This window comes from Dermochelys coriacea, chromosome 7 (assembly GCF_009764565.3).
Source record: "Dermochelys coriacea isolate rDerCor1 chromosome 7, rDerCor1.pri.v4, whole genome shotgun sequence".
NCBI classification, from domain to species: Eukaryota; Metazoa; Chordata; order Testudines; family Dermochelyidae; genus Dermochelys; species Dermochelys coriacea.
In genome coordinates this window covers 85,705,975-85,733,058 of record NC_050074.1, presented here as the reverse complement: position 1 = coordinate 85,733,058, position 27,084 = coordinate 85,705,975, and the positions used below count along the sequence as shown (strand labels likewise).

The 27,084-nt window shown below is 40.4% G+C and overlaps 1 protein-coding gene and 1 long non-coding RNA gene across 2 annotated transcripts; one reads left to right on the top strand and one right to left on the bottom strand.

Moving 5' to 3' along the window:
- The first annotated feature begins 1,476 nt into the window (after positions 1–1,476).
- Positions 1,477–4,479, top strand: LOC122460929. Its single transcript, XR_006282559.1, has 2 exons — positions 1,477–1,945; positions 3,184–4,479. It is a non-coding gene; the product is annotated as an uncharacterized LOC122460929 (long non-coding RNA).
- On the bottom strand, positions 4,061–27,065 carry PPA1 (inorganic pyrophosphatase 1). Its single transcript, XM_038408444.2, has 11 exons — positions 26,795–27,065; positions 23,140–23,204; positions 18,410–18,463; positions 17,146–17,265; positions 15,639–15,725; positions 15,150–15,276; positions 13,966–14,093; positions 11,637–11,722; positions 9,876–9,945; positions 8,490–8,529; positions 4,061–4,443 (listed from the first exon to the last, which is right to left on the bottom strand). The coding sequence occupies exons 1-11, from the start codon at positions 26,856–26,858 to the stop codon at positions 4,412–4,414; spliced, it is 873 nt and encodes a 290-aa protein (XP_038264372.1). The 5' UTR covers positions 26,859–27,065; the 3' UTR covers positions 4,061–4,411.
- Between the last annotated feature and the right edge of the window lie 19 nt (positions 27,066–27,084).

Here is a 27,084-nt window from a genome sequence, read left to right as displayed (position 1 = left end):
GTGTAATGACTCATCCATTCCCAGTCTCTATTCAAGCCTAAGTTAATTGTATCCAGTTTGCAAATTAATTCCAATTCAGCAGTCTCTCGTTGGAGTCTGTTTTTGAAGCTTTTTTGTTGAAGGATAGCCACTCTTAGGTCTGTGATCGAGTGACCAGAGAGATTGAAGTGTTCTCCCACTGGTTTTTGAATGTTATAATTCTTGACATCTGATTTGTGTCCATTCATTCTTTTACGTAGAGACTGTCCAGTTTGGCCAATGTACATGGCAGAGGGGCATTGCTGGCACATATCTCTAATAAATTTGTTAGTCTCTAAGGTGCCACAAGTACTCCTTTTTCTTTTTAAGGAATCGTGTTCATTCAATCGGGTAACAAACATACTGTGCACAAAGTAACTGGTTGCAATGTAGCAGATGATGATAATGGAAGATGGAATAGAATCTGCAGGTTACTCACTATAGCATTTGCTCTGCAAGGCAATTAGAAGTAAGAGTTTGGAAATGGTACACATTACTTAAATTAGTGTTTTTTTTAAGACACCTTCATGAGAAACAGCCATAAATAAGTGCTTTAAAGAACAGTAGTCAAAGAGCAGAAGCGCTATTATTTTGGGAATGTAAAGACTTTTTTGCTTGTCCTGTGGACATTTTGAAAATTCAAAGCTGCAGTTAGAGAAATCCTTCACAGATGGCACTCTTTATTTATGATTGTTTAAATCTCTTTGGACTCAGATTGTATCCATCCATTAGCTTTTTATTGTGTTAACTGATAAAAAGCACAGTTGTCCAGACAGTATTTGTTCATTCAGCACATAATGGATTTACATTAGCAAGTGTATCTTTATAGTTCTGCAAAATTAAAGCATTTTCTCTATTTGAAAATGGAAAACTGAGGGACAGAGCAGGCATTACTTGGCCATGGTCAAATGGGGAATCAAGTAGAGCAAGGAATTGAACCCAGATTTCTGAAGTTGTAGTCCAGTGCCTTAACTGTAATACTTCCTGTTTGTCACCCTTTACATACACCCAGGGTGCATGGGAGCTGGTGCTGTTCTCAACAGAAGTCCCTGGAAATGGAGACTATCTCCTTGGGTTTAAAATCTTGAAACACCCTCTTGTGGAGTTGGAGGAAGTGTGTGCTCAAACTCCCTCAGAACAGTGCTTATAGTAGTGCTTGGAGCAAAAGCAATTGTCAGCAACAAAAAACAGCAAGTTTCAGAGTAGCAGCCGTGTTGGTCTGTATTCGCAAAAAGAAGAGTACTTGTGGCACCTTAGACTAACAAATTTATTAGAGCATAAGCTTTCGTGAGCTACAGCTCACTTCATCGGATGCATTTGGTGGAAAAAACAGAGGAGAGATTTAAATCCGAAGTGAGCTGTAGCTCACGAAAGCTTATGCTCTAATAAATGTTAGTCTCTAAGGTGCCACAAGTACTCCTTTTCTTTTTGAAAAAAACAGCAAAACCATCTAAGCAGGGTGGATTGATTTAAATCAAAATAAATCAGATTGTAAGTGATTTAAATGTGTTAATTTTTGCATAATTTTTTTTTAAAGAATGGTAACCATTAAAATGTATTGGATTTACAACTAAATCTAGTCTTTACACTAAATGTGCTACTTCCTTTTGCTAACCTGGAGAATACAGTGTACTTATTCATGTATTAAGCAGATACATAGCTTAAAATTTATTCAGATTCTTAATTTACATTTTTATTTTAGAAAAAGATTGATTCATTTTTACTATAAGATTTGAGAAACTTTATTTGGATGAAAACTCATTCAATTAAATGCATAAAACAGCATTTTAAAACCATTTATTAGTTACAATGCTCAAATGTGCTGATACATAAAGTAATCAAAATAGGCTTTGCATTTAAACTAATTGATTAAAAACAAAGGAAATATTTATAGTTAGTGAATTGAACTGATTGTTTCTGGTCACAGGTTTCAGAGTAGCAGCCGTGTTAGTCTGTATTCGCAAAAAGAAAAAGGAGTACTTGTGGCACCTTAGAGACTAACAAATTTATTAGAGCATAAGCTTTCGTGAGCTACAGCTCACTTCATCGGATGCATTTGGTGGAAAAAACAGAGGAGAGATTTATATACACACACACACAGAGAACATGAAACAATGGGTTTATCATACACACTGTAAGGAGAGTGATCACTTAAGATAAGCCATCACCAACAGCGGGGGGGGGGGAAGGAGGAAAACCTTTCATGGTTACCTCTCCAACGCATCATCAAGGATCTACAACCTATCCTGAAGGACGAGCCATCGCTCTCTCAGATCTTGGGAGACAGACCAGTCCTTGCTTACAGACAGCCCCCCAATCTGAAGCAAATACTCACCAGCAACCACACACCACACAACAGAACCACTAACCCAGGAACCTATCCTTGCAACAAAGCCCGTTGCCAACTCTGCCCACATATCTATTCAGGGGATACCATCATAGGGCCTAATCACATCAGCCACACTATCAGAGGCTCGTTCACCTGCGCATCTACCAATGTGATATATGCCATCATGTGCCAGCAATGCCCCTCTGCCATGTACATTGGCCAAACTGGACAGTCTCTACGTAAAAGAATGAATGGACACAAATCAGACGTCAAGAATTATAACATTCAAAAACCAGTTGGAGAACACTTCAATCTCTCTGGTCACTCGATCACAGACCTAAGAGTGGCTATACTTCAACAAAAAAGCTTCAAAAACAGACTCCAACGAGAGACTGCTGAATTGGAATTAATTTGCAAACTGGATACAATTAACTTAGGCTTGAATAGAGACTGGGAATGGATGAGTCATTACACAAAGTAAAACTATTTCCCCATGGTATTTCTCCCTCCCACCCCACCCCCTACTGTTCCTCTGATATTCTTGTTAACTGCTGGAATTAGCCTACCTGCTTGTCACCATGAAAGGTTTTCCTCCTTCCCCCCCCTGCTGTTGGTGATGGCTTATCTTAAGTGATCACTCTCCTTACAGTGTGTATGATAAACCCATTGTTTCATGTTCTCTGTGTGTGTGTGTGTGTGTGTATATAAATCTCTCCTCTGTTTTTTCCACCAAATGCATCCGATGAAGTGAGCTGTAGCTCACGAAAGCTTATGCTCTAATAAATTTGTTAGTCTCTAAGGTGCCACAAGTACTCCTTTTCTTTTTCTGGTCACAGTGTTCTTCAAGATTTTAGAATTAGTAAATCTCATTCGCACTAGTTTTTATTCAGAGACAGGAATAGGAGAACAAGGTTTCCTGCACTTTCAACTCCTCCTTCAAAGTTAAGGGGGCAATAAACTAGTCATTGAGCTGACCTAGTTGAATTAACTAAAGAGAAAATCTCTCTGCAGCTGCAGAAGCTACTGCCATCAAACATTGATTTAGCACTTCAAACTCTGGTTCCAGGTAGTTAGCTACCAGTTCAGTGGTTTGGCCTTTTTAAAAAAGCTTAGCCACAAAAATGTATTGCTAAGTATCTTTAAATATTTTAATAGTTTAAACCTTAACAGATTGTCAGTTTCAGAATGTTAAATAGATTTAAAAAAAGAAACCTGTATTTAAATATCCAAATGTATTTACATCAGATTGGTTTTTTTTTTTAAATCAGTGTGTATCCACCCTAGTATGAAGTAAGAATTTTCTGCTAACTAGTCAGTTTTAGAAGTAATTACTTGCAGCAACAGCACTTAGTTGATTACATTTGTGTAAGTTAATATACTCAAGCAAAGGTTTCTGTGCTTTAAGGTTTCACTGATGCATAAGAGTAAGTGGTTTGTAATTAAGAACTGCTATGACAGTTGAGTACTGCTAACCTGAGTGTTTAGATATATGCATTTTTCAACCAAGGCACCACATTTGTACAATCACTGAAATTAAGTGTCATGGTCCTTCCTCCATAGAATCCTTGAGCTGTGAAGCAAAAGATGAGCATATGCAGCCTTTGTCTCTTGATAAAAGAAATTTGTTTTTAAAGGCTTATTTGATTCAGCAGAGTAGCTTTGTGTTTAGACAGAATACTGGGAGAGAAGAGGAGGAGACAGGAATCCACAGAATGAATTTCAGCAAAATAATTTTATTTCTTACTAACATACAGTGAACACACCAAGTATTCTATACACAATTGAGTTGAACAACTACTGTTGTGATGTACAAAGATACATATTAAGACACATGAAGCTGCTCTTTTACAAAATGATTGCTTTTAGTTCTCCACATGACTTTGGTACCTCCTGAATATGCCACATCATTGGTAGATATGCAATTCCTGTTGTAATAAGTTATCTATAAGACAAGACTATTTTTTCCTCTGGAACCGTAAGCTAGTATTTCTCATTCCCTCCCCTCCCCCACTTAGGGCTTCCTGATAGGAGAAATGTAGGCATTTCAACATCCACCTTTAGGTCTTAGTTTTTCTGGTAATAGAACCATTTGTCCACTGTAGTCAGAAAAGAAAAAGGGGAAAAAAAAAAGGTTTAAACCTAATCATCATTGTACATTTAGTTCAAGTTCTCCAGGACCCCAGAGACCATTAATATTTCTGCAGAAGAGTTTGTGGACCCAATGTTATCTGCCTGTGGCTATTAGGAGTTACTTACCACTCAGCTCTTTCAAACTTTACTAATTTCCTCAACCTCTGGACTGTCAAATGTGATTTTGGAACTGCTCCTGCTCCCACTACAGTCAGTGGAAGCTTTGCTATTAACTAGAATGGGAGCAAGACTCTTTTTTGGCATTTTATCAGTATTGCTAAGTAGAGAAGCAATTAGAACAGTAACAATACAGACTTAAAATTAACTAAGCCACACTGATGTTTGCAGTCCCTGTACTTTAATATTTTTCTACCTCAGATGCAATACATAATTAGTAATTTTGTAGTCAGGGATTACAGTAGCCTACAACCATGCTGATTTTATTTTTTAGTTCCATAATTCCCTAGCATCTGAGACATAAGAGCGTTGAGCAACTGTTCCCAGAGACTGAAGTCCTCCAGCCCTCCTACTACACTGAAATTATTTTTACACAATAATGCAGTTCAAGCATTCTGCACAGGATCTAGGGCATACTAAATACTTTAAAATTCCAGAAGAGTTCCTGACTAGCTGTGATAAATGAAGTGTGGGGGGGGAAGGGGGGGGGAGGATGGGCTCCCTTTGGTGGACACCCAGCTAGCCTGCTGTAAAATCCCTCCTGGTACCTGTTCTTTACTTGATTTACCTGTAAAGGATTAAAAAGTCCCCCAGGTAAAGCAAAAAGAAAAAAAAAGTGGGCACCGGACCAAAAGAGCTAATGGGAAGGATAAAACTTTTCAAAATTGGGAAAAGCTTAAATTAAAGCACCCAAAATAGCTTTCTTGGGGGTTAGCTTAAAGGTTACAAGCAAACAAAAGCATCTGGGGTTAGTACAAGAAGTTCACAAGCCTTAAGAACTAAACAGAAAAACTTAATTGCCGTCTTCCTAAACATTTCTAATTTACTTACATATTTTGGTTGTTAAAAGTAGTTCTAGATATGATTAATATCTGATTCAAACTTTACACAGCATTCCTGCTGCCCCATCTCTTCAGCCCAGAGACAACAACGGACAAAGGGAAAGTTACTTTCCCAATTTTAAAAAGTCCTAGCCTTCCCATTGGCTCTTTTGGTCAGGTGCCCACTGTTACATTGCACCCCATAATGCTTTATAGAAATATGCTTATGAATGTAAATATGGCATAACTGGAATATGTTTTGCTACATGCGCTATGTAAATATCTCTGCAAAGGTTATGATCTACTGCAGGGATTGGCAACTTTTGGCATGCAGCCCATCAGGGAAAGTCGCTAGTGGGCCAGGACAGTGTTTACCTGTAGCATCCACAGGTTCGGCCGATCGCAGCTCCCATTGGCCGCACTTCACCATTTCAGGCCAATGGGGGCTGCGGGAAGTGGCATGGCTGAGGGATGTGCTGGCCACTGCTTCCCACAGCCCCCATTGGCCTGGAGCAGCGAACCATGGCCAGTGGGAGCTGTGATCAGCTGAACCTGCGGACGCTGCAGGTAAACAAACCGTCCTGGCCCACCAGTGGCTTTCCCTGGCAGGCCGTGTGCCAAAAGTTGCCAATCCCTGATCTACTGAATATATTCATCCTATATGTATGCGTGTATCATATTTGTATTTGAAGTTATAAATATTGGCTGTGTACTTGTTTGATTTTAAATAGCCTCAGGGATGCATTTGGTCAGCTTCTTGAGAAGAATAATTAAGTGCCCAATCAAGAAACACTTAAGCTGACAATAACTGAGAGATGCCAATCCACATCTGAGCTTTCCTGGGAGCATTCCTATAGAGAACTAAGTCATGCATAGACATGCAACTTGCCCAGGTGACTCCAAAACTCCATCTTGTAGAGTGGATTCTATACCGGGGGAGCGAGGGGTGTCCATACACGAGAGAAACTATATAAAGCCCTGGGAAACCCCTCCATTTTGTCTTCAGCTGGCTCAGGAGGTAGCTGCCCCACCCCCAAAAGATACCTCAAAAACTGGAACAAAGGATAATAATTACAGGGGTCTGAGTGATTGCTGGACCCAGAGTAGAAGGAGGCTAGTCTGTAAAAGCAGCTTACTGGAACATCTCTAAGGGTGAGATTTCATCTGTAATCACTTTCTTACCTTATTAGGCTTAGACTTGTGTTTTATTTTATTTTGCTTGTTAATTCACTTTGTTCTGTCTGTTATTACTTGGAACCACTTGTATCCTACTTTCTGTATTTAATAAAATCACTTTTTGCTTATTAATTACCCCAGAATATGTAATAATACCTGGGGGGGGAGAAACAGCTGTGCATCTCTGTGTTATAGAGGGAGAACAATTTGAGTTTACTGTGTATAAGCTTTATTATTGTAAGATTTATACAGGGTAAAATGGATTTATTTGGGGTTTGGACCCCATTAGGAGTTAGGTATGTAAGTGCAAGAGACAGGAGCACTTCTTAAGCTGTTTTCAGTTAAGCCTGTAGCTTGTGGGGGACGTGGTTCAGACCAGGGTCTGTGGTTGTAGCAGGCTAGCATGCCTGGCACAAACAGGCAGGGCTCTGAAGTACCAAGCTAGCAGGGAAAACAGGCTCGGAGGTAGTCTAGGCACATCAGGTAGCACTCCCAAGGGGGTTTCTGTAATCCAACCCATGACACCCACTTCCCCCCCCTTTATCTGGGAGACTTTTTAACTGTTTACAGGTAAAGCAACAGCTACCAAGAGGAATTTTACAGCTAACTGGCTGGCTGGGTGTCCATCAAAGGGAGTTACCCCACCTTCCCTCCCACACACACTTCATTTATCATGCTAACACTCTCTCCAAACTTAGTTAACAAGGAAGTTTAATCTATGTTTCCCCTTCTTAAGCAAACTTCAAACTTGTTACTTTAGAACTTAATTACTACACTAGACTCTCCTTGGCAACAAGGCAGCCATTTTGATTACCCACTGATTAGACAATGGTGCAAAAAGGGCTCTTAGATTTCAATGAATCCTGAGCCATGGAGTTGGGAACATCACCCCAAAAAATTTTTTGTGGCGACTGATCCCTTTATGGGGTGAGGGGCTTCAAGATGGCAGCTCATTTCAGGCATTTCTCTTTATTACACAGTTATGATCCCACAACTCTTGAAGTAAGGAAATCTGAAAAAGTTTTAGTAACAGACTTGCTCTAGGACTGCATCAAGATTTTAAGGTTAGAGGCATGTTATAGCATCATATATAGAAAAAAGGATGGATGACCAAAGAATGCTTATAGTTGTGACAGCTGCTTCAGTAAGGGCATCATTAATCAGTGAACCCATTTAACCTTACTAGGAATATCCAATTACAAGTTTAAAGATACAAGCATATTCAATGAGGCAAAAGCATTTTTAATGAACCTGTCAGACAGTAACAAATGCTTTAGAAACTGACTAGAGAGAGCATTGGTTTTCTGGCAACTTGTCTGGTTTTTGCTACTTGCTTCTGGCTCCTGGGGGTATGAAATCAAGCCTCTCTTTTTTCAGCTTACTTATACATTGTACTATTAATAGATATGTTATCCTACTACTATAAACTTTTTCCCCCTTCACTTTTTTTGGCATAAAGTAGAGAGGTGTGTGTTCTGCTGCATTCACTATGCTTTCAGTCCTCTGGATTGCTTTTCCTAAAGCTCAAGAAACCTGCTAATCCCAGTATTCCTTCCTCTCTTCTTGCTAAAGCTATTCAAACAGTAGTTGGAATGCTTGATGCTGCAGCATTTTTACATGTACAAAATTAGGAGTTAAAAGTGGAAAAGTTATTCAGACATTTTTAAACAAAGTTACTTACAAAATCTAGAGTTCTAAATAAAAAACTTTGTTTATTTCCAATGCTTTTAAAAAATGTTACCATACTTAAAATATTTGCAGTACATTTTTCCTATAGAATATCTCTTAACGCTTCTTAAAGACACTTTTTGGAATGAGATGTAGGTGTTAAGGCTTACCTTCAGGTGGTATTGTATTGGGAGTTCCAGTGGGTGGTACCTGATAAATAAGACGTGCATTAATGGCTTATGACTATGGAATCAATTGAGGTACTGTTAAGATCTGGAGACTACTATGCTTTTTGGTGTTCCCAAAGCCCGTTCTTTACTAAACTAGATTTAAAATCCAGGGTATACAAATATGGAGAGAGATTCATACCAGCCAATACTGAAGAACTATGGGTGATGAAGAACACAGCTATATATTGTCAATATTCTGTAAATCAGCACAGCTTCTAGATAATATGGAAGTAATCAAGCCAGCTATTTTTTGGTGGCATTCTGCACTTAGCATATCTACCTCTACAAAGGCAAGCAGATAATATTCTATTGTTTTTCTGCAGCCATAGCTGTTTAATGTCCCAATACTGAATTCCAAAAAAACAAGAGCAAAGGACATTTAGATCTAGTTTTGGATTCCAGGTTTAATATTTCCCAAGCAGTATTTGCTTTTCTAGCGATAAGATGAAAATATATTGTGGCTAGTGACAATTCCAGTCCACAACCTAATGAAGTGTTCTATCCTCAGAATTTTACCAGGTAATTCTGACACAGCTGTAACATGAGACTTTTAGAAACCAGAGTAAGTGAAACAGGTTGATATCTTTGTCTATTTATACACTGGCCTCTGCTTCTGATAATTATTTTAATATATTGAAAGGATTTGTTCATTACCTATCCATTCACACTTTTTTGCATCACTTCTATTAGAAATTGCCTAATATTGTGGTACTCCAGACTTTCCGGTATAGCCAAATATTCTGAAGTGCTTGAATTCCTCACCCATTTAGAAGTTTTGATTAATGCAGTATACATTAGATGTCAGACAGGATGCATTTGACAGGAAATATTCTCAAGGAATCACAAGGGAGTACTTTGGGATTCGTTCTGTCACAAATATCATGCATTCTGAGGGCAAAGGGTAGCCTATACTTTAAAAACTGAAGCTCATGTTATGTCTTAATTAATTTTCAAAAAGTTCTTTAAACATTTTAACTTCAAGTCATTTACATGAGTTAATGATACAAAAACAAGTACTTTGCTCCAATTAAAACAGTGTTTCAAAAGAGATTCCACCCCCAGATGAGCTGGGCAAGTAGAGAAACTGAAAAAAATGTTTGAGTTTCTGTACACCCCTGCACTTCTGCTTACTAAAAGTTCATGCTAAGTTTGGCCATCTAGAGTGATTTTTAGCCAGTACAACAAGCTGTTCCTACAGGGAAAAAAGTGGGTTGTTTTTTTTTTTTTTTTAAGTGCACCACCTAAACTCCTTTTGTCTTTTCTTTATAATCACGGACACCCGGTGCTATTAAAAAAATAAAGATACCCAAATCTATTTGTACTTACTGCTTCCACAGTAGCTTTAGCAGATTCTTGATTAATACAAAAAGTGCTGTCTGACACAGTTGTATTTGCACTAAAAGAGAAAAGGTCAATTGTGAGAGCCAAGTTCTTTCCCCAAGAGTATTAGACAACAGCATTAATGGTGTTAAGGTTACCAGTTTTAAAAAAAACACAGGCTGAAAGCTCAGTTTTTGAACAAGCTACAGGATAAGTTGCTAATACTGGAGTAACATAAGAATGGCCCTACTGGGTCAGACCAAGGGTCCACTTAGCCCAGTATCCTGTCCCCTGACAGTGACCAGTGCCAGGTGCCCCGGAGGGAATGAACAGAACAGGTAATCATCAAGTGATCTATCCCATCGCTCATACCCGGCTTCTGTCAAACAGAGGCTAGGGACACCATTCTTGCCCTCCTGGCTAATAGCCATTGATGAACTTATCCTCCATGAATTTCTTTTTTGATCCCTGTTATGGTCTTGGCCTTCACAACATCATCTGGCAAGGAGTTCCACAGGTTGACAGTGTGTTGTGTGAAAAAATACTTCCTTGTGTTTGTTTTAAATCTGCTATTCATTTCATTTGGTGACCCCTAGTTCTTGTGTTATGAGAAGTAGTAAACACTTCCTTATCTACTTTCTCTGCACCAGTCTTGATTTTATAGACCTCAATCATATCTCCCCTTAGCCGTCTCTTTTCCAAGCTGAAAAGTCCCAGTCTTATTAATCTCTCCTCATATGGAAGCTGTTCCATACCCCTAATAATTTTTGTTGCCCTTTTCTGAACCTTTTCCAATTCCAATATATCTTTTTTGAGATGGGGCGACCACTTCTGCACATAGTATTCAAGATGTGGGCGTATATAGAGGCAACATGATATTTTCTGTCCTATTATCCATCCCTTTCTTAATTATTCCCAGCATTCTGTTCGCTTTTTGTCTGCTGCTGCACATTGAATGGATGTTTTCCAAGAACTATCCATAATGACTCCAAGATCTTTTTTGAGTGGTAACAGCTAATTTAGACCCCATCATTTTATATGTATAGTTGGAATTATGCTTTCCAATGTGCATTACTTTGCATTTATCAACATTAAATTTCATCTGCCATTTTGTTGCCCAATCACCCAGTGTTGAGAGATCCTTTTGTAGCTCTTTGCAGTCTGCCTGGGTCTTAACTATCTTTAGTAATTTTGTATCATCTGCAAATTTTGCCACCTCACTGTTTACCCCTTTTTCCAAATCATTTATGAATATGTTGACTAAGACTGGTCACAGAACAGACCCCTGGGGGACACCACTATTTACCAGTCTGAAAACTGACCATTTATACCTATCTTTTAAACCAGTTACCAATCCACAAGAGCACATTCCCTCTTATCCCATGGCAGCTTACTTTGCGTAAGAGCCTTTGGTGAGGGACCTTGTCAAAGGCTTTCTGAAAATCTAAGTACACTATATCCACTGGATCCCCACATGCTTGTTGACCCCCTCAAAAAATTCTAGTTGATTGGCGAGGCATGATTTCACTTTACTAAAACCACGTTGAATCTTCTCAACAAATTATATTCATCTATATGACTGACTATATTGTTCTTTATTATAGTTTCAATCAGTTTGCCCGTACTGAAGTCAGGCTTACAGGCCTGTAATTGCCGGGATCACCTTTGGAGCCCTTTTTAAACCGCTAACACAGACTTCTATTATGTATTCCCATTTGCTTAGAATTTTTAACTAAAAAGCAGTATAACAGAAGAGTTGTAACCTACCAATTGATTTCTCCTCCATCTGTTTTTTTAGATACTAGAGCTGTCCAGTGTTCATGAGTGCTTTTGATTATGTTAATTGCAAAGTCCTAAAATTAAAAAGAATAAATTCCATATTACTGGCAAATACTCTAATGATCCCCCATTCTTTCAATTAGATAGGAACCAACAGAGCCTAATGTTTAGGGTAGATATTTTAGAAGAACAATTCTCTCTACTATTATTTTGCCCTCTGTCACTATTAGTATTATAGTAGCAGCTTGAGCTGCTAAGTGAGATTAGACCCCCTTTGTGCTAGGTACTCTACAGATTCCTAGTAAGACACAGTGCTTGCCCCAAACACCTTAACAGACAAAATGGGGGATTATAAAATTTCTCTTTTAAGATGGAATCAAGATGCCAAAGGAGACATAATAAGTTTGTGGCACACGGAGGAACTGAACTCTGATCTCCTAAATCTCAGTCCAGTACCTTTACCATAAAACGATTTTCCCCTCTCACTAACAGAGTGTCTACATTAGTGAAAGAGGTTGATGTTCGCTAACATGTGTTGGCTGATCCTGACCTAACCTCTATCCCAGGGGTGGCCAACCTGAGCCTGAAAACGTGCCAGAATTTACCAATGTACATTGCCAAAGAGCCACAGTAATACATCAGCAGACCCCCATCAGCTCTGCCCCCGCTCCCAGCGCCTCCTGCCCACCAGCAGCCCCATCAATCAGCGCCTTCCCCTCCCTCCACGCACCTCCCGATCAGCTGTTTCATGGCATGCAGGAGGCTGGGGGGGTGGGAAGGGAAGGAGTGAAGGCATGGCAGGGGTGGGGGTGCGGACAGGGCCTGTGGCAGAGTCAGGGGTTGAGCAGTGAGAACCCTCCGGCACACTGGAAAGTTGGTGCCTGTAGCTCCAGTCCTGGAGTCGGTGTTTGTACAAGGAGCTGCATATTAACTTCTAAAGAGCCGCATGTGGCTCCAGAGCCACAGGTTGGCCACCCCTGCTCTATCCTCCTTCCCTAGTTTAAGCAAACTCTTTTAGAGACAAAGTACTGAAACACCTAACAGAATAGGTGTGACAGGAAAAAAGAACAGTAGCTATATGTAGAGTAGCCGTGACACTGATCAGTTTTTGGAACTATTTTCAGAATATTTAAAGGAAGGAGACATTTCCAATTAATTTTTAGGCAAAAATTGTGTTAATTTCCTTTACACATTTAAATTCAAAATACTTTTTAGACTCATGTGTAGCCTGATACACACAAGAATCCTTTTCTAGCATATGATCCAGAAAGTGAAACTAGTAATGTAATGGTTATAGTCACAGCCAAGTGAAATGCTTAGTGAATATGGTTGAGATTATTTTTTAAAAAATTCTTGTTGCACTAGTTATAAAAAATTGGAAGGAGAGGGATGCCAGCAAAACAAAACCCTTACACCCTGAGAAAATCAGTGAGAATTTCAGATTACATGTACAGTAACTTAGAGGTAAATCAGCTCTTTGGTTACAGCAAATTAGGACAACACATCTGAAGGAGAAGGGTGCGTACACAAGCGCACCACCCAGTCTTCATGGGCTACCTGTGGGCTTTTGTCACCTGCTAGGAGGCTCTAACAGGCCAAGACCGGGGGCGGGGGAAAAAGAGGGACATCAGTGAGATAAAGGGAAGTGCCAGTCATGCCCCCTTTGTTCTGGCTAAGCTCCACATGTTAACAAAGTCATGGGAGTTACTGTACTGATTCTATGCCAGAAGATCCTGTGTTCTGGAGTGATCCTCCTGTAGAGGGATACACCTATTTTATGTGTGGTTTCCACCAGCTGGGGGGTGTTCAATAGCTGCATTGCACCAGAGGATGTAACCCTTAGTGCTTCTGCTAGCAAGCACAATAAAGATGGGGTTGGGGAGAGCTAGAAGAGGAATAAATCAGTGATTTCTATTACAGTAGATAAAATAAAGCTTAGTCAAGTGGCCTAGGTTTTCAAGTGAAACTTCAGTTTTGCAGTCACACTAACATTTAAAACAAAAAGGAGTACTTGTGGCACCTTAGAGACTAACAAATTTATTGCATTGAATGCATCCGACGAAGTGAGCTGTAGCTCACGGAAGCTTATGCTCAAATAAATTTGTTAGTCTCTAAGGTGCCACAAGTACTCCTTTTTGTTTTTGCGAATACAGACTAACATGGCTGCTACTCTGAAAACTAACATTTTAAAACATTTAAGTATGCACTATGTGCCTCATGCTTAATGTACAGACTATTGTTCCTCAACTGTAATGTGCTTTTTGGACAATCAGATTGGTTTTACAGATTTACAATAATGAAGAGGTGGTTACATTACCTTGTCTTTAAATTCTCCATTAAATGCAAACTGGTTTTCTGGCTTCCCATCAGGTACCTTGTACCTTCTAAACCAGTCCACTGTAGCTTCTAGGTATCCAGGTTTCATCTTTCTGACATCATCAATATCTAACAGCAGGGGGGGGGGGAAATCATCAAATAGGTGCAGTCTTAAACTAGTCTGTGCAATACATATAATATACTTTTGTCCAGACCACCTTCGAGTCTAGCACTACTGAGGAAGATAAGCATTATGATTGTTGGCTACAGTACAAAACCTGAAACATTTCCTAAAGAGAGTGTGCCTAGCTCTCATGAGAAGTCATTTGTTAGGGACAAGTTTGACTAATGTACTGTAAGTCAATTTTTAAGATAGAGGGTGGATTTTAGATATCTAAGAACAAGATTTACCTCCCTGCCCAAGTTTGTGTCAAAAAGACAAGAAACAAGTTAATTTGAGACGGCAAAAAGTCGTCAGTTTTGAGGCTGGTTGATCCTCACAGTATATCCAACTGTCCAAAAGCATAGAAGAGTTATTTTTCAAAGATAGGTTACTGAACCTTCAATAGGTCAGATTAGCCCAAGTTATTTTACTGGAATTTTTTTCTGATTTTCAGGGGAGAAGGGGCAGAAGGAATTTTGACCTTTAGTCAGGAGAAACTTGAGTGGAGAACTTAGGGGTGTTTTGTCAGACATCACATGCTCATTTAGCTGTATGGACCCGATCAAGCCAGCTGTTGCTCAGAGATGCAAATAGTGCCTTGTGCCTGTTCCAGCAAAACCTTACAAGTGCTGTGTACGCAATTCACCCTCAGTGGAATTTCCACTATCACCTTCCTTCAGGGTTTTGGCTGCACAAAGGTAACCAGCTCCCACTGGAAGCTTCCAAGCAATCTCTACCAGCAGAGGTGCTAAAGGATTGTGCTGAACTAGTGTACCCTTCTGCTGCTTAGGCCAACACCACTTCTAGGAATATGTAGATCCCTTGGCACAGGAAGCAGGATGGGAGTGAAAAAGGGGGTTGTGTTCACCTTGCTCTGCCAAGGCCCTGTGCAGAAGCTGGCTAAAATCTAGCTCTATGGATTTTAAATGCAGATTTTTCCAGTATGAAGGAACATTCTGTTCAAAACCTCCAGTTGGGTAAATAAAAGGCAAAAAACAATGCCTTCTTCCTGTGCTACTTACTGTTATAGTTGGCTGCTTCAGGGTCTTCAATATTGATTGCTATTACTTTCCAGTCCGTCTCCCCCTCATCAATCAGTGCTAGTGTGCCCAGAACTTTCACTTTAATTACTTCTCCTGTTGAGCATACCTAATTAAATAAAATGTATTAGGTATTTCTACCAATGTGTTATAGGATGTGCAACATAAGACAAATTACAATTCAGTAAAAAGGTAACATTCAAAACAAGTTCAGTAAGAGGATCAATACAAAAGACTGAATGGCTGGAAACTAATGTAAATCACACCACTGGGTAGCCATTAGCTTGAACTTTGACATGAATATGGGGAATTAAGATTCATTACATTTCAGCACCAGAAGTCTCTGTGGCAGCATTAAGAGAAGCCAAGTTCTTAATAAAAGACCCAGAAGTTAGGTGGTCTCTGAAGTCAGTTAATTAACGGATTACAGTTCTAAAAAAATAAACATCCCTTTGTAAGATAGCATATTACCTTGCTTCCAATTTCACACACATCAATTGGATCATTATCTCCATAGTAGCCAGTATTTTCATCTTTATGTTGTGGATTCTCCCATGTCTACATATGAGAAAGAGATTTTTAAACTAGAAGAGAGCCCCAGAGATTCAAAATTTACATGAATGGAAGGCTCTGAGTTTTTCATGCAGGCAGCAGTTTTCTAGTGAAGAAGCTTAATTAAGATGGAATGTTTCTCCATTGGGTTTCAGCAGGAAGAAAGTCAGTTTTGATTGCTGGTTAGGAAGTTTTCACTTTTTACATTTGTTTACACAGCCTGTTTATTTTGTCCATGGATCTGGGATTTCTAGATCAGGATAAGCTGCATGCTCACTTCCTCCAACTGTTCTTTTCAACTACTTCTCGTTATCAGAACTGACCTGACTTCCTCCCAAGTCAGAGGAGAGGATACGGAAAGTTAGCAGGATAATTAAAAGACAAAACAAGATCAGTGTTAAGATAGCCCTTTTACAATACGGAACTTGTAGCAGCATTATTTACATCTTTATGTTGGCAGGCAAGTAGCCAAATCTGTCCATCCCTATCCATTTCTTTGGTGGTGGAAAGTTTGTCTGAATTTAAGGGCGGTGTATAGACAAAGTTCAGAGAAGTGTATGGAAGAGATCCATTCTGTACAGGTTGTCATACAATGTGTTTTGTTAGCTTCAACATTAACTAAAAACCTAGCTTTTATTTATACGAGATAGAAAGTATATTTCTAGAAAAGGCCAGGACTGTTCAAAATACAAATGTGAAGCCCAGCAGAATGCAAGTATTAATACGGCATCTTTTCTCAGGTGATTTTAGTATATTTAGCCATAGGATCCGAAAGCATTTTCAAGTTATGTATACATTAATGACTCTCCGTGATTTTTCCACTGTCTGTGCACAACTGAATGTAGGGTCTCCTGACAGGCTGCTTTTAAGAAGAATTTGTCTGGGAAATCCAAGTCAGACCATTACATGAAGCACCAGGGGTCTGAAACTTACACCTGGGCACGGAATCACTCCTATCAGAGAGTACTTACCAAATGCCTAAAACATTCTTCTTACATAGCATCATTGTTCAGTGAAGAGTATCGACCTATTACTAATTTCTGAAGACTGTTTTTCAACTGAATTGATAGGTGGTAGGGGTCATTGTAGCTTAACAGCTGGCATTTTATTACTGGTATAAAGCCAGTTTTATTCTACATTGGTATTTTATTGCAAGTTTATATTTTTGTTAGCTTGATTACAACATGACTTGCATACTTACCTTCTTCTTGAGATTTCTGTCACTGTCACTACTGACTACATATTTCCCCTCATTAGCATTTGCTATTTCAGTTTCAGTCTGAATAGATTCAGCCTGGTGTTTTGTTAACATGGGTAGCATTCACATTTTTTTAAAAACATATAAATATGTTCAAAATGGTGTTTGTGTGGCTAATATCAAGTTTCCACTGCAAGAAAAAGGTAAGATATATGTACAAAGTAATACCTGTGGGATAGCACCGTAATTCCAGATATAGCCCTTGTGGGGAAATACATTAGCAACGTAACGCAGCTGTCCTTTCTTCACATCTTGTTTAATTGGGTTTAGAGGATCCTTTGTTGCAATCTGAAACAGACAAATGCAGTTACCTGCACATTTTTTACTTAACTAAAACAACCACCATTTAATTACCCTGACCCCCGATGTTCAAAATTAGGAATCTGAATCTAATCTGAAAACCTAACTGCTTATGTAGGGGTGCTGAGAACCCATCACCTCCCTTCAAAGTCAACAAAAGCTGTCAGATTCAGTACCTTTGAAAGTCTGGCCACACAGGCAAATGCCAAAATATGCCCAGAGGCTTTTTTTCCCCTTTTTCATAGAAAGTCTTGGCCTGAGTTCTCCAGTAAAAATAAATACTATTGACATCATGGGTAAATTTTGCCTCTGGAAGAGTTGCTTAAAATGGTATCCAAATCAGTCCTAGGTGGAATGAGCCCCTTACTTAGCGATTAAGATACATTACAGATTGTAGCTATTAGGATACAGGCTCTCCCTCAGTTATCCAACTAGTCAGGGGCCAGAGGTAAAGGAAAGGCTACTCCCAAGGAAGATATTCAGATAAGCTGGAATGTGGAAGCCCTCCAAAATATACAAAATTACTCCCAATACCCAAACCCATCCTTCTTAAATTATGCTTATATAGCCTGCAGCCATTCCAGTGCCCAAGTAGTACGGGTCAAACTAATCCCTTTCCTGGAGAAAATCTCTTCCACTAGGCATCTGTGGCTTCAAGCAAGAGAGTTTTAAAGCTCCACCAACACCTTGATCTTGGACTGAAGAAGGCTACACCTCACATAGGAGTGATCCTGGTCTACTATTACATTGTTTCTAGTTCATTTATCAGTTAACTACAGTAGAACTTTGATTTAATAAGTTTTCATAAAACTGCCCATACTCTGCAATTTCTTTTTATACAGCCAATTGCTTTGCAATTGTTATACCTGAACTGAGATATCAACACTGGTCAGAGCTTTTAAGTTTCATGATATTTTGCTTACTTTAGTATTAATATATAATAAAGCTAGTTACCAAAGTTTTACATTTAGGTCTGTTAACTTGGCTTTCTTCTGCTTGTTCCAGAGCAAAGTGTTGTACTACATTAGACTACTTTTTTCCTTTCAAAACAGCCACTCAGATTCAGCAGTGCCAGAGACCTAAGAACTAGAAGCAGCCAGACCTTCAGTTATGGATTTTATCTTCCACTTACCTCCATCTTTGCATTTGTCCATCGAGGTACTTCCACAACCATGTTGAACACATTCTGAAACAAGCAAGAAGCAGATCAGCAAAATCTCTCTGAAATGAGAATTACATCCCCATATTCTAAAGGAAGCACAAACTAATCAAAAGCAGCAAGTTATTTAAAGTTCTAACACATTTTGCTGTGTCCAAGTGAGATAATTGTGTTATATCTTGATAAAATCCGGCTGCTCAGTCAGTTAAGTGTCAACAGTAAAGTGTTCAATATTCAGATGAAAGTTACTCCTCCATGCAAGCCCAGTATTAAGGCTATTTTATATTCTGACAGTGGGTTTTTTTTTTTTTTTTTTTTTTACAGTTGGTGCAACACGCATCTTTTCAGCGACATAACCTCATGACTCTAGTAGATTCTTAAATACCAGTTTTAAATTAAGTTTAACAAACATATAAGAAGCATCTCATGTGAGTTTCTAGTGAGAAACAAAATGGAGGCCAAAGAAAGCATAAGCAGATCCATGACACTAAAAGGTTTCATTTTTCATTTGCGGGGTGAATATAATTGAGACAGTTCTAAGAAAAAAATGCTTCTGATAGGCGTTCTACATTGCCATAATACAAACTCCACCCTGACTAAAAAAAAACAACCAGAGATCTCCAAGATGTTCTAAAAATTGTCCCTCCCTGTGTAAAGGTGGCCCATCTATAGTTCAGCACATTTAATGGAGTAGGTGCAAGGATTGTCAGGAAGACAGTAGAATCTGAGTTATGAACACCTTGGAAATGGACGTTGTTCATAACTCTGAACAAAATGTTATGGTTATTCTTTCAAAAGTTTACAACTGAATGTTGACTTAATATAGCTTTGAAACTTTTTTATGCAGAAGAAAATTCTGACTTTGCCATCTTAATTTAAATGAAACAAGCACAGAAACAGTTTCCTTACCTTGTCAAATTTTTTTTAAACTTTTCCTTTAAAAAAAAATTTAAACAGTATTGTATTTGCTTTTGTGGGGGGGTAGGCGGGGGAGGGTCTTTCTTGCTGCCTGATTACGTACTTCTGGTTCCAAATGAGGTGTGTGGTTGACCATTCTGTTTGTAACTCTGAGGTTCTACTGTATAGAACTGTCTCTTTTAGTACTGAGACTATGGGTGCGACTTGGCACGAAACTTCCACAGAGATGAAAGTTAGATCAACACAGTACTTTTTCTGAAAATCCCATACTAGAGTCATTTCTTCCTCCAGAGCTCAGAGCTTTTTTGTATTTTTTTTTTATTTATTTATCAAAAAGGCCTCCCCCACAAATAAGATTGGCTTATTTTTTCTCAAAGTGCTGAGTACCTGCAGCTTCTGGCTAATAACCACTGGTTCATCTAATCCTCAGGTTAAGCAGCATTAGTGTTTCAGAACAGTTATATCAGAGATATAACTCTTGCACCTGCATTTCACCATAATTGGATGACTGATGGTTTGCAATCAATGTTACATGTTCTCCAGTTTCAGTTTACTACATCTACTCTTTCAGTGTTAGGGGCTCTTCTCTGTGGTTCACAGCTCCATTAGTGTTTGTGCATTGCTCTACTAAGGAGGGAGAGAGAAAGATCCATTAGTGTGGAAAATGCAGTGGATCAGAACAGAGTAGGTAAGGTGTGATTGTTCAATCAGTGCTTAAGTGTATGGAAATAAACAACTTTTGAAGGGAGGGAGAGGAGGTTGAAGGGTATTAGCTAAATTCAAGATAAGGCAACTTCTGGAAACTTGTGTATATGTAGAAGCTAGTTCATATTTGGGAAATTAAGTGGGTGAGTTTGACATGGTTTAGAAGGCATGATTAATACATTAAGATAGTGTGACTTCACATTTGAATACTAGGAGGACAAGAGCCCATGTACATATAGGTTTAGCACATCTCAAATCTTAGACTGAAAAATACTTTACAATCCTCTAAGATCTTAAAAATACCAGAATTAAGAGCTAGAGACAGTTTCCAGACAGAGTAACGTAACCTTTTGCCCTAAGCTGGACTCCCTAACAAAACAGCTACTGGACTAGCAGAATAACCAGGAAAGTTCCTGAGATAGCCATGCAATGCAAAGAAAAGTAACAGTCAACACTGCATTGTCTAGTTGTATACAATATTAATCGCACTTGTTTCTCTCCAATGCTTTTGTACGCTCACCCCAGACACTGATGTAGTGTGCTGCTTGTTTACCAATCTGAGATTAGCAGTTAACCAGTAATACTCCAAATCCTGAAGCTGATAGGCACTGCTCCAGACACCTTCCCATCCCCTCCGCTCCAATTTTTGTTTTTACCCAGTTCAAGAAAGACTGAGGAGAATGAGAGTATAACTTTTGTTGTATTTTATTAGTCTAAGTTACATTCCAGAAACGTGCTTTTGGAAGTTGCTTTTTCACAAGACACTGCTCTCCACCACATTTGGCATATGGTGCTTTGTGAGTGGCCTTACTTGGAAGTGTCTTCTCCCTACCACCCAGCTAACTGTTGCCCTTAACACCCTCCCCAAGTTATACATAAACTTACACACCACATAGGAGTTGGTCTTGAAAGTATCTTGGTTCTGCTCATACGAGGTCTTGCACACACTACTTGAAAATTAGAAGTTTTTGTTTCAGCCCATCTTTCCTTTATATCCATAACACCCCGGTCAATACATGAAATGCTTCCAAAATGTTTGTCTGTATCTACTTTAGTGGTATAATTCTAATAAGTCAGAAAATATATTTTTACCAGGAGGGTTTACTGTAAAAAGCAAGAGCTAGCTAGTGGACCGTACACCTGCCTGATCTTCTGGGCTCTTGCCTCTTCTCTTACCACCCTCAGAGTGCAGTCATGCTAACCCTTTCCCTGCAAATGTGCACTACTTCCTCAAACCATGCATCAGAGGAAAATTTTCATGGAGAGGAAACCCATGGGCAGAACAAAACAGTCCAAGGAGAGGTTGTGTAGTTTTCACTTGCTGTATTCACACACAGGGTGGCAGTTTCCCAGCTTCCCTTTATTAAACTTGAGGTTTTGATGTGCATATGCTGTGGTCCACTGAAATAACAGGAGAACTGCCTTTCCTAGACTAAGGAAGAAGGAATGCAGAGGGTGCCAAAGACTAGTGCATAGATTACAGCTTTTTATTTTAGCGTGTGCAACATCTTAACAGATAATTCATCTATTTTTTCAAACTCTACATTTTAATACTAGTAGCAAGTGGAAATGAAAATGGCATATGACCATCCAGCTCTCTACAAAAAGTAGTTATTAAGGCAGCACAGACAACCCTGCTCCCATCTATAGGTCCTCTTTGTAAGATTGAGCTCCACAAATTACTTTGCATAATAGGAGATTAGAAATAGTACGGGGGGGGGGGGGGGGAAATGAGTTTTAAAAAAAGAGGGAGGGGGAAGAGACATCCTTGTGACACAGATTTGTATTTGGAGCCAACATCTTGATCAAATATTGACACTGCGTAACTTGATACTATTTCACAATTTGTCAGAAATCATTTTGAAATGCTGAGTCCAGAAAAACCTTCAACTCTGCTACAGAGTTTGACCCAAATTTAGCACTCCTATGGATGTCAGTGGAAGTACCAAAGCAGCTCAAGGGCTTTAGAGATTTTAAAAAAGGAAGCAGTTCTCCAGATGTAAAGGAAGGGAGTCTTACACTACTCCCATCACCACAGCACAAGCTTTGCCAATTCTGAACTAGCACTATGTTTGGACAAAAGTACCAGAAGAGGTGGTAAAAACCCTGGGGGAGGAAGCGGGAGGAGAGAGAAGTACACACAGTGAAAAATTCCTTCCACACAGCATATCATTCCCAAGATCCTGAGCTGCTATTTAAAAAGGGTGCAGTTGGGCCAGACCTTGAGAGCAAGTTGGAACCACCATTTTAAGCTGCAGGAGCTGCCAACAACCTTAAGGACTTGTTATGGCACCCATGGATCATGGAGAATGCAGGGATTCCCCAGCCACACTCCTCTCAGAGCAGGATAGTTTTATAGGAGCTACTGGAATAGTTCTGTGCAACCTGATGATCTCGCCATACACTGGGATGTTACTTCAGGAGCTGGTTAAACTGGAATTACGACAGCTCTTCACTTGGAAAGTGACATAAAGCAGCCCTAATGCAGCTAAGAATTTAGCCCCAGAACTAAGAAGCACTTCAGGACGATGCAATGAAGACAGACAATTTCAGTGGAGCTTTACATAAGGATTCTGCTCATGGGGAGCTGTTCATGATATTAGGGCCTAAGTCATCACTTTTCCAATTCTTCTGCATTAGCATTCTTAGAAAAGTTTACATTTTTTATAGCTCTCATCCATGAAACCAACCATTTCCAGTTAATAAGACAAGTAATGTTATTTCACGTCTAAGTTAATAAAGTTAGTTCCCTCAATGGCTTGGCATCAGAAGTTATTTACTAGTTCCAAAGTACAGAAGACCTTACCATTCATTTTATGGCTAAGTTTGTACTGAATTTCCTTATCAGCAGAGAAAGTGCATGATGTAAGATTCCACCTAACCCAGTTTGCTCAGTTAGAGAAAGTGCAGTTGCACTGTTTGGCCAACGGCCAACTACTGTCATAGTTTACGTTGCAGTTACTTACCACACAGATGCACTGAAAGGAGAAACCAATAGTATCTGGAGGGAAGAGATTTCTAATAGGAAAGTTCTCATAGTGGGCCGCTAAGAACCTGCTTAATATAGCCATATACATTACCTTGCCAGCAACTGGATATATTGGAATATCATGGAATGGTGAAATGTAGTGTCCTTTATCATTTTCTGAAAGAACAACATATTAAGCTAGTAAATAAAGATGCATTAATTAACACTAATGAAAACAATTTAACTATTATGGCTATAAAGTTGTATTTATTCAAATGCCTAGCTTAGAAGATGTTGACCATGTCCTGAAATAGTAACAGGGAAACTAGTGTCAGAGATGTAGTGTTACTACGGGCAGGTCTACACTACATCCAGGATTGACGCTCTCAGATCGATCCACCGGCGGTCGATTTAGCGGGTCTAATGAAGACCCGCCAAATCGACAGCAGATCATCCTCCAATCAACCCCTGTACTCTACCTCTGACAAGAAGAGTAAGGTAAGTCGACAGGAGAGTTTCTTCCATCGGACCCCCCGCGGCGTAGACCCCATGGTAACTCGACCTAAGGTACACTGACTCCAACTACATTATTCACATAGCTAGAGTTGTGTAGCATAGGTCGACTTAATTACAGTTCCATTGCCGCAACATAGGTCTTATAAAACTCCCCATGTTTCCTCCAGAAATACAGCACAAGAGAAGACTTATTAAAAAACAGCCATCACTTATTTGCAGAGCTCACCTTAATATTTTCACAAATAATATTGTAAAGGATTTTTTTTTTTTAAATAGAGGGTTAGTGAATACATGAAGGAAGTAACAAGACATACCTTCTCCAAGTAAGGCATGATTATGCTGCTGTTTCTATCTCCCTAATCTCAGCGCAGTTTAAAAGAAACATTCTATTTCAAACTCTAAGGAGGAGTTAGGTGTATAAGGAGGAATTATCACAGGTGTATAATACCGTCAAGTAGTTGGACAAAGATCCCTTTGAATAATGGAAGTAGAATGTGACACATTGGAGAATCTATGGGGGAAATGGCACGGGACAGCCTCAAAGGACACCTATGGAGGTGACTGTCAAGATTATAAAAATATCGATAATTGTCAAACACTGGCTGAAAGAAGGGCAGCAAATTACATCCAGATCTTATAGGAAGTGGTCTAGATTCACTTTAAGACCACCACAAGGTTTAATTAGCTTCCAGATATAATTTGTTTTGGAGCTGTATCCCCTAATAACTACATACAGAAGCCTTGTTAATAAGCAATACTTATACCCCTCCCAAGTGCTATAGATCACCCAGTAAATCAAAGTGGTTTCAATATGTATGGCACATGCAAAGGGCCTTTCCACAGCATATTTTAGGACTATTTGTTGAAGGCTACCAGCTAGTTAAGGTTGGCTAAGCTCATTCATGAGTTACAATCATCAGACATTTCCACCCCCTTCTAGCACTGCTGCACCCATTTTCCAGGGGAGGGCGGCGGGGGAAGGGAAAACATCCTCACCTCACACCTGCTTACCAGGAATGAGTCTAAAGCTGTTTCCTGCCCCAGCTGGCAGATAACTGGACAGAGTACGAGTCCTAATGAAGCCAGAATCCTATGCTCAGCAAGCCCAGCACCCTTGCAGGATCTTTGCAAGACTATCCTGCCCAGGACTACTAGTAACTAATTTAGAGCTCAGTCAGAGTGCTCAGTGAAAGTGGCTATGCATCCGATGAAGTGAGCTGTAGCTCACAAAAACTTATGCTCAAATAAATTTGTTAGTCTCTAAGGTGCCACAAGTACTCCTTTTCTTTTTGTGAATACAGACTAACACGGCTGCTACTCCGAAACCTGTTATTATCTTTGATGTTCGATAAGTTGAAACAAAATGGTCCGCAAAACTACAAAAATAAAGTAGTAGTGAAGACCAGGATTGGAAAGTTCACTGTACCCTGGTGCAGACATTCTGCTTTCTTTCACATTTTGGTACAGTTCAGATTTAGAATTGCAGCTGATATTTAAAGCCACGACAGCAAGAGTGCTGCTGTTACAGCCTGCATAGAACAGAACTCTGAGGGATCTGAGAATTAACAGTTTCAGTTTGTAGGTTTTCTGGTATTTTCTACAGACCTACTTCAGCATAAGTGAGTTACTTTGCTAGTTGCGCTCAAGATTAAGAGAGTTGTTTGGTTCCCCCTCAATAAAGCAAGACTTTGGAAATCTGATCATTCCCATGCAGACAATGTGAAACAGCTATTTCTCCTGTTGACTGAGCAATACTTATTTTAACTCCCCACCCCATTTTCTCTCATGTTCCTATTGCATGAGTTGGAAAGCATGGAAAGATTCTGTTATTTATATCTGTGTATTGCCAATTAGTATCACCCAGAGATTTTATAGTGTAATGGACAGTGTCTGCTTTTTCTCTGTGGAATAAATTTCAAATCCTAGCAGGTCAATATTAGATATTAACTCTTCCTACTAAATAATACAGTACTAAATTATCACTTTCCTAGAAAGATTGTATTGGATACAAAATGTTCCATAATCTCAGTTAAAACAGCCATTAGGAGATAAGTCACTTAAATGGCTAAGTTAGCCTAAGAATCCTAGCCGGCATCTCTATCTCCCTTCAGAAAATTGAGTTGGGAACATTGTACTAAGTCAAGCATTTTCTTCTGCTGAGGTGCAACGGAGCAGGTCTATTATTTGTGGCCAGTTCAGTATCATGCCCTTTTACTCCTAGCCATGGAAAGCGAGCTACTAAGGAAGCCAAATAGATGATGCAATACTCAGAGAGCCAATTTTGTTCTCTCCTTCACCCCCAGCACAAGTTCTTACTTGAGAGCTATCACAAGTTAGGAGTGGGTACAGTTGGGAACTACTTCTCTCTCTGTAATCAGGCAGAAGATTTAGGGAGATGCAGGCAGAGCAAATTGATTGCATTATCAGAGGTGTCAGTCTGACACGTCTAGTCGAGAATAAGAGGAAGAGTTAAGTCGCCACTTCACTGAGGGAACAACTAGGTCTTGTGGGATTCAAAGAAGGATTTTGAAGAGCGCATAGGTGCATGATGAACAGGCTCAAGGACGTGGTCCTACAAGCAGCTAGTTTCCCCCATGATCTTTCTGCTCTCCCATCCATTTAAATGTGGACGATACCTCCCTCCTTCCACATTTTCACCCCTTTTATGTTAAAAAACAAAACAAAACAAAAAAAAGCATACGAGTGGAAGATTTGCCCCAGGGGAGTTGACTTTGGCAGGGCTGCAGCTCGAGACACGTAGCAGCGCTTTCGTTGCTTCCCTGCACGATGGGTGACCCCATTCCCACCAGCCCCTGCACCCGGCCAGTGCCAGGCTGAGCCCTGGGGGCAGGGTGCCGCCTAGGCCAGCGCCCCAGGTTACCACCCTGAACAGCCCGGCCAGGCTAAAGGTCGTTCCCCCGGGGACAGGGCTGGATGGAGCAGGAAGCAGAGAAAAGCCGTTTACAGGATTATCTGGCAGCAGCAGGCACCTTGGCCGGCCCCACCCGCGCCACGCTCAGACTTTAACCCGCGCGGCAGCCGGGCCGGCTAGGGGCGGGGGTGCCAAGGCTGCCGCGGCACCCCCGCAGGGATCTGGTCAGCGGGGCCGGGCCCAGCCCCCCGGAGGTGAGGGGGCGGCCACAGGCTGGAGGCTGCCCCCAAGCCGGGCGCTGGGCCGCCTGGCGTCCCCCGGGGCGGGACCCCATCGCCCGGGCACGCCGCGCGGAGCGGGAGGGCCGCCGCGCACTCACTGAAGAAGAGCCGGTACTCCAGGCTGTTGGGGGTGGCGCGCTCCTCCATGCTGTAGCTGGCCATGGTGCCACCGGCAGCGAACGAGACAAACTGACACACACGCGCCGCGCCGCGCCGGCCCCTTCACCAGGGACTCTACCACTGCCGGGCACAGCACTGCGCAGGCGCCGGGCCTCACCCCCCCCTCTTGCGCCCCGCCCAGCCAGCTGGAACAGTATTGCGCAGGCGCTCGGCCATGTGGCCCTCCGGCGGCCTCAGGGCGGAGACCAACGCTGCGCAAGCGCATTCT

Excerpts from the sequence above, each read along its gene's own strand:
- PPA1 (XM_038408444.2), bottom strand. The coding sequence starts at position 26,858 with ATGGCCAGCTACAGCATGGAGGAGCGCGCCACCCCCAACAGCCTGGAG. Across the intron at positions 23,205-26,794 it reads GGAGTACCGGCTCTTCTTCA|AAAATGATAAAGGACACTAC; the intron begins GTGAGTGCGCGG and ends TTGTTCTTTCAG. Across the intron at positions 4,444-8,489 it reads CAATACAATACCACCTGAAG|TGGACAAATGGTTCTATTAC; the intron begins GTAAGCCTTAAC and ends TTCTGACTACAG.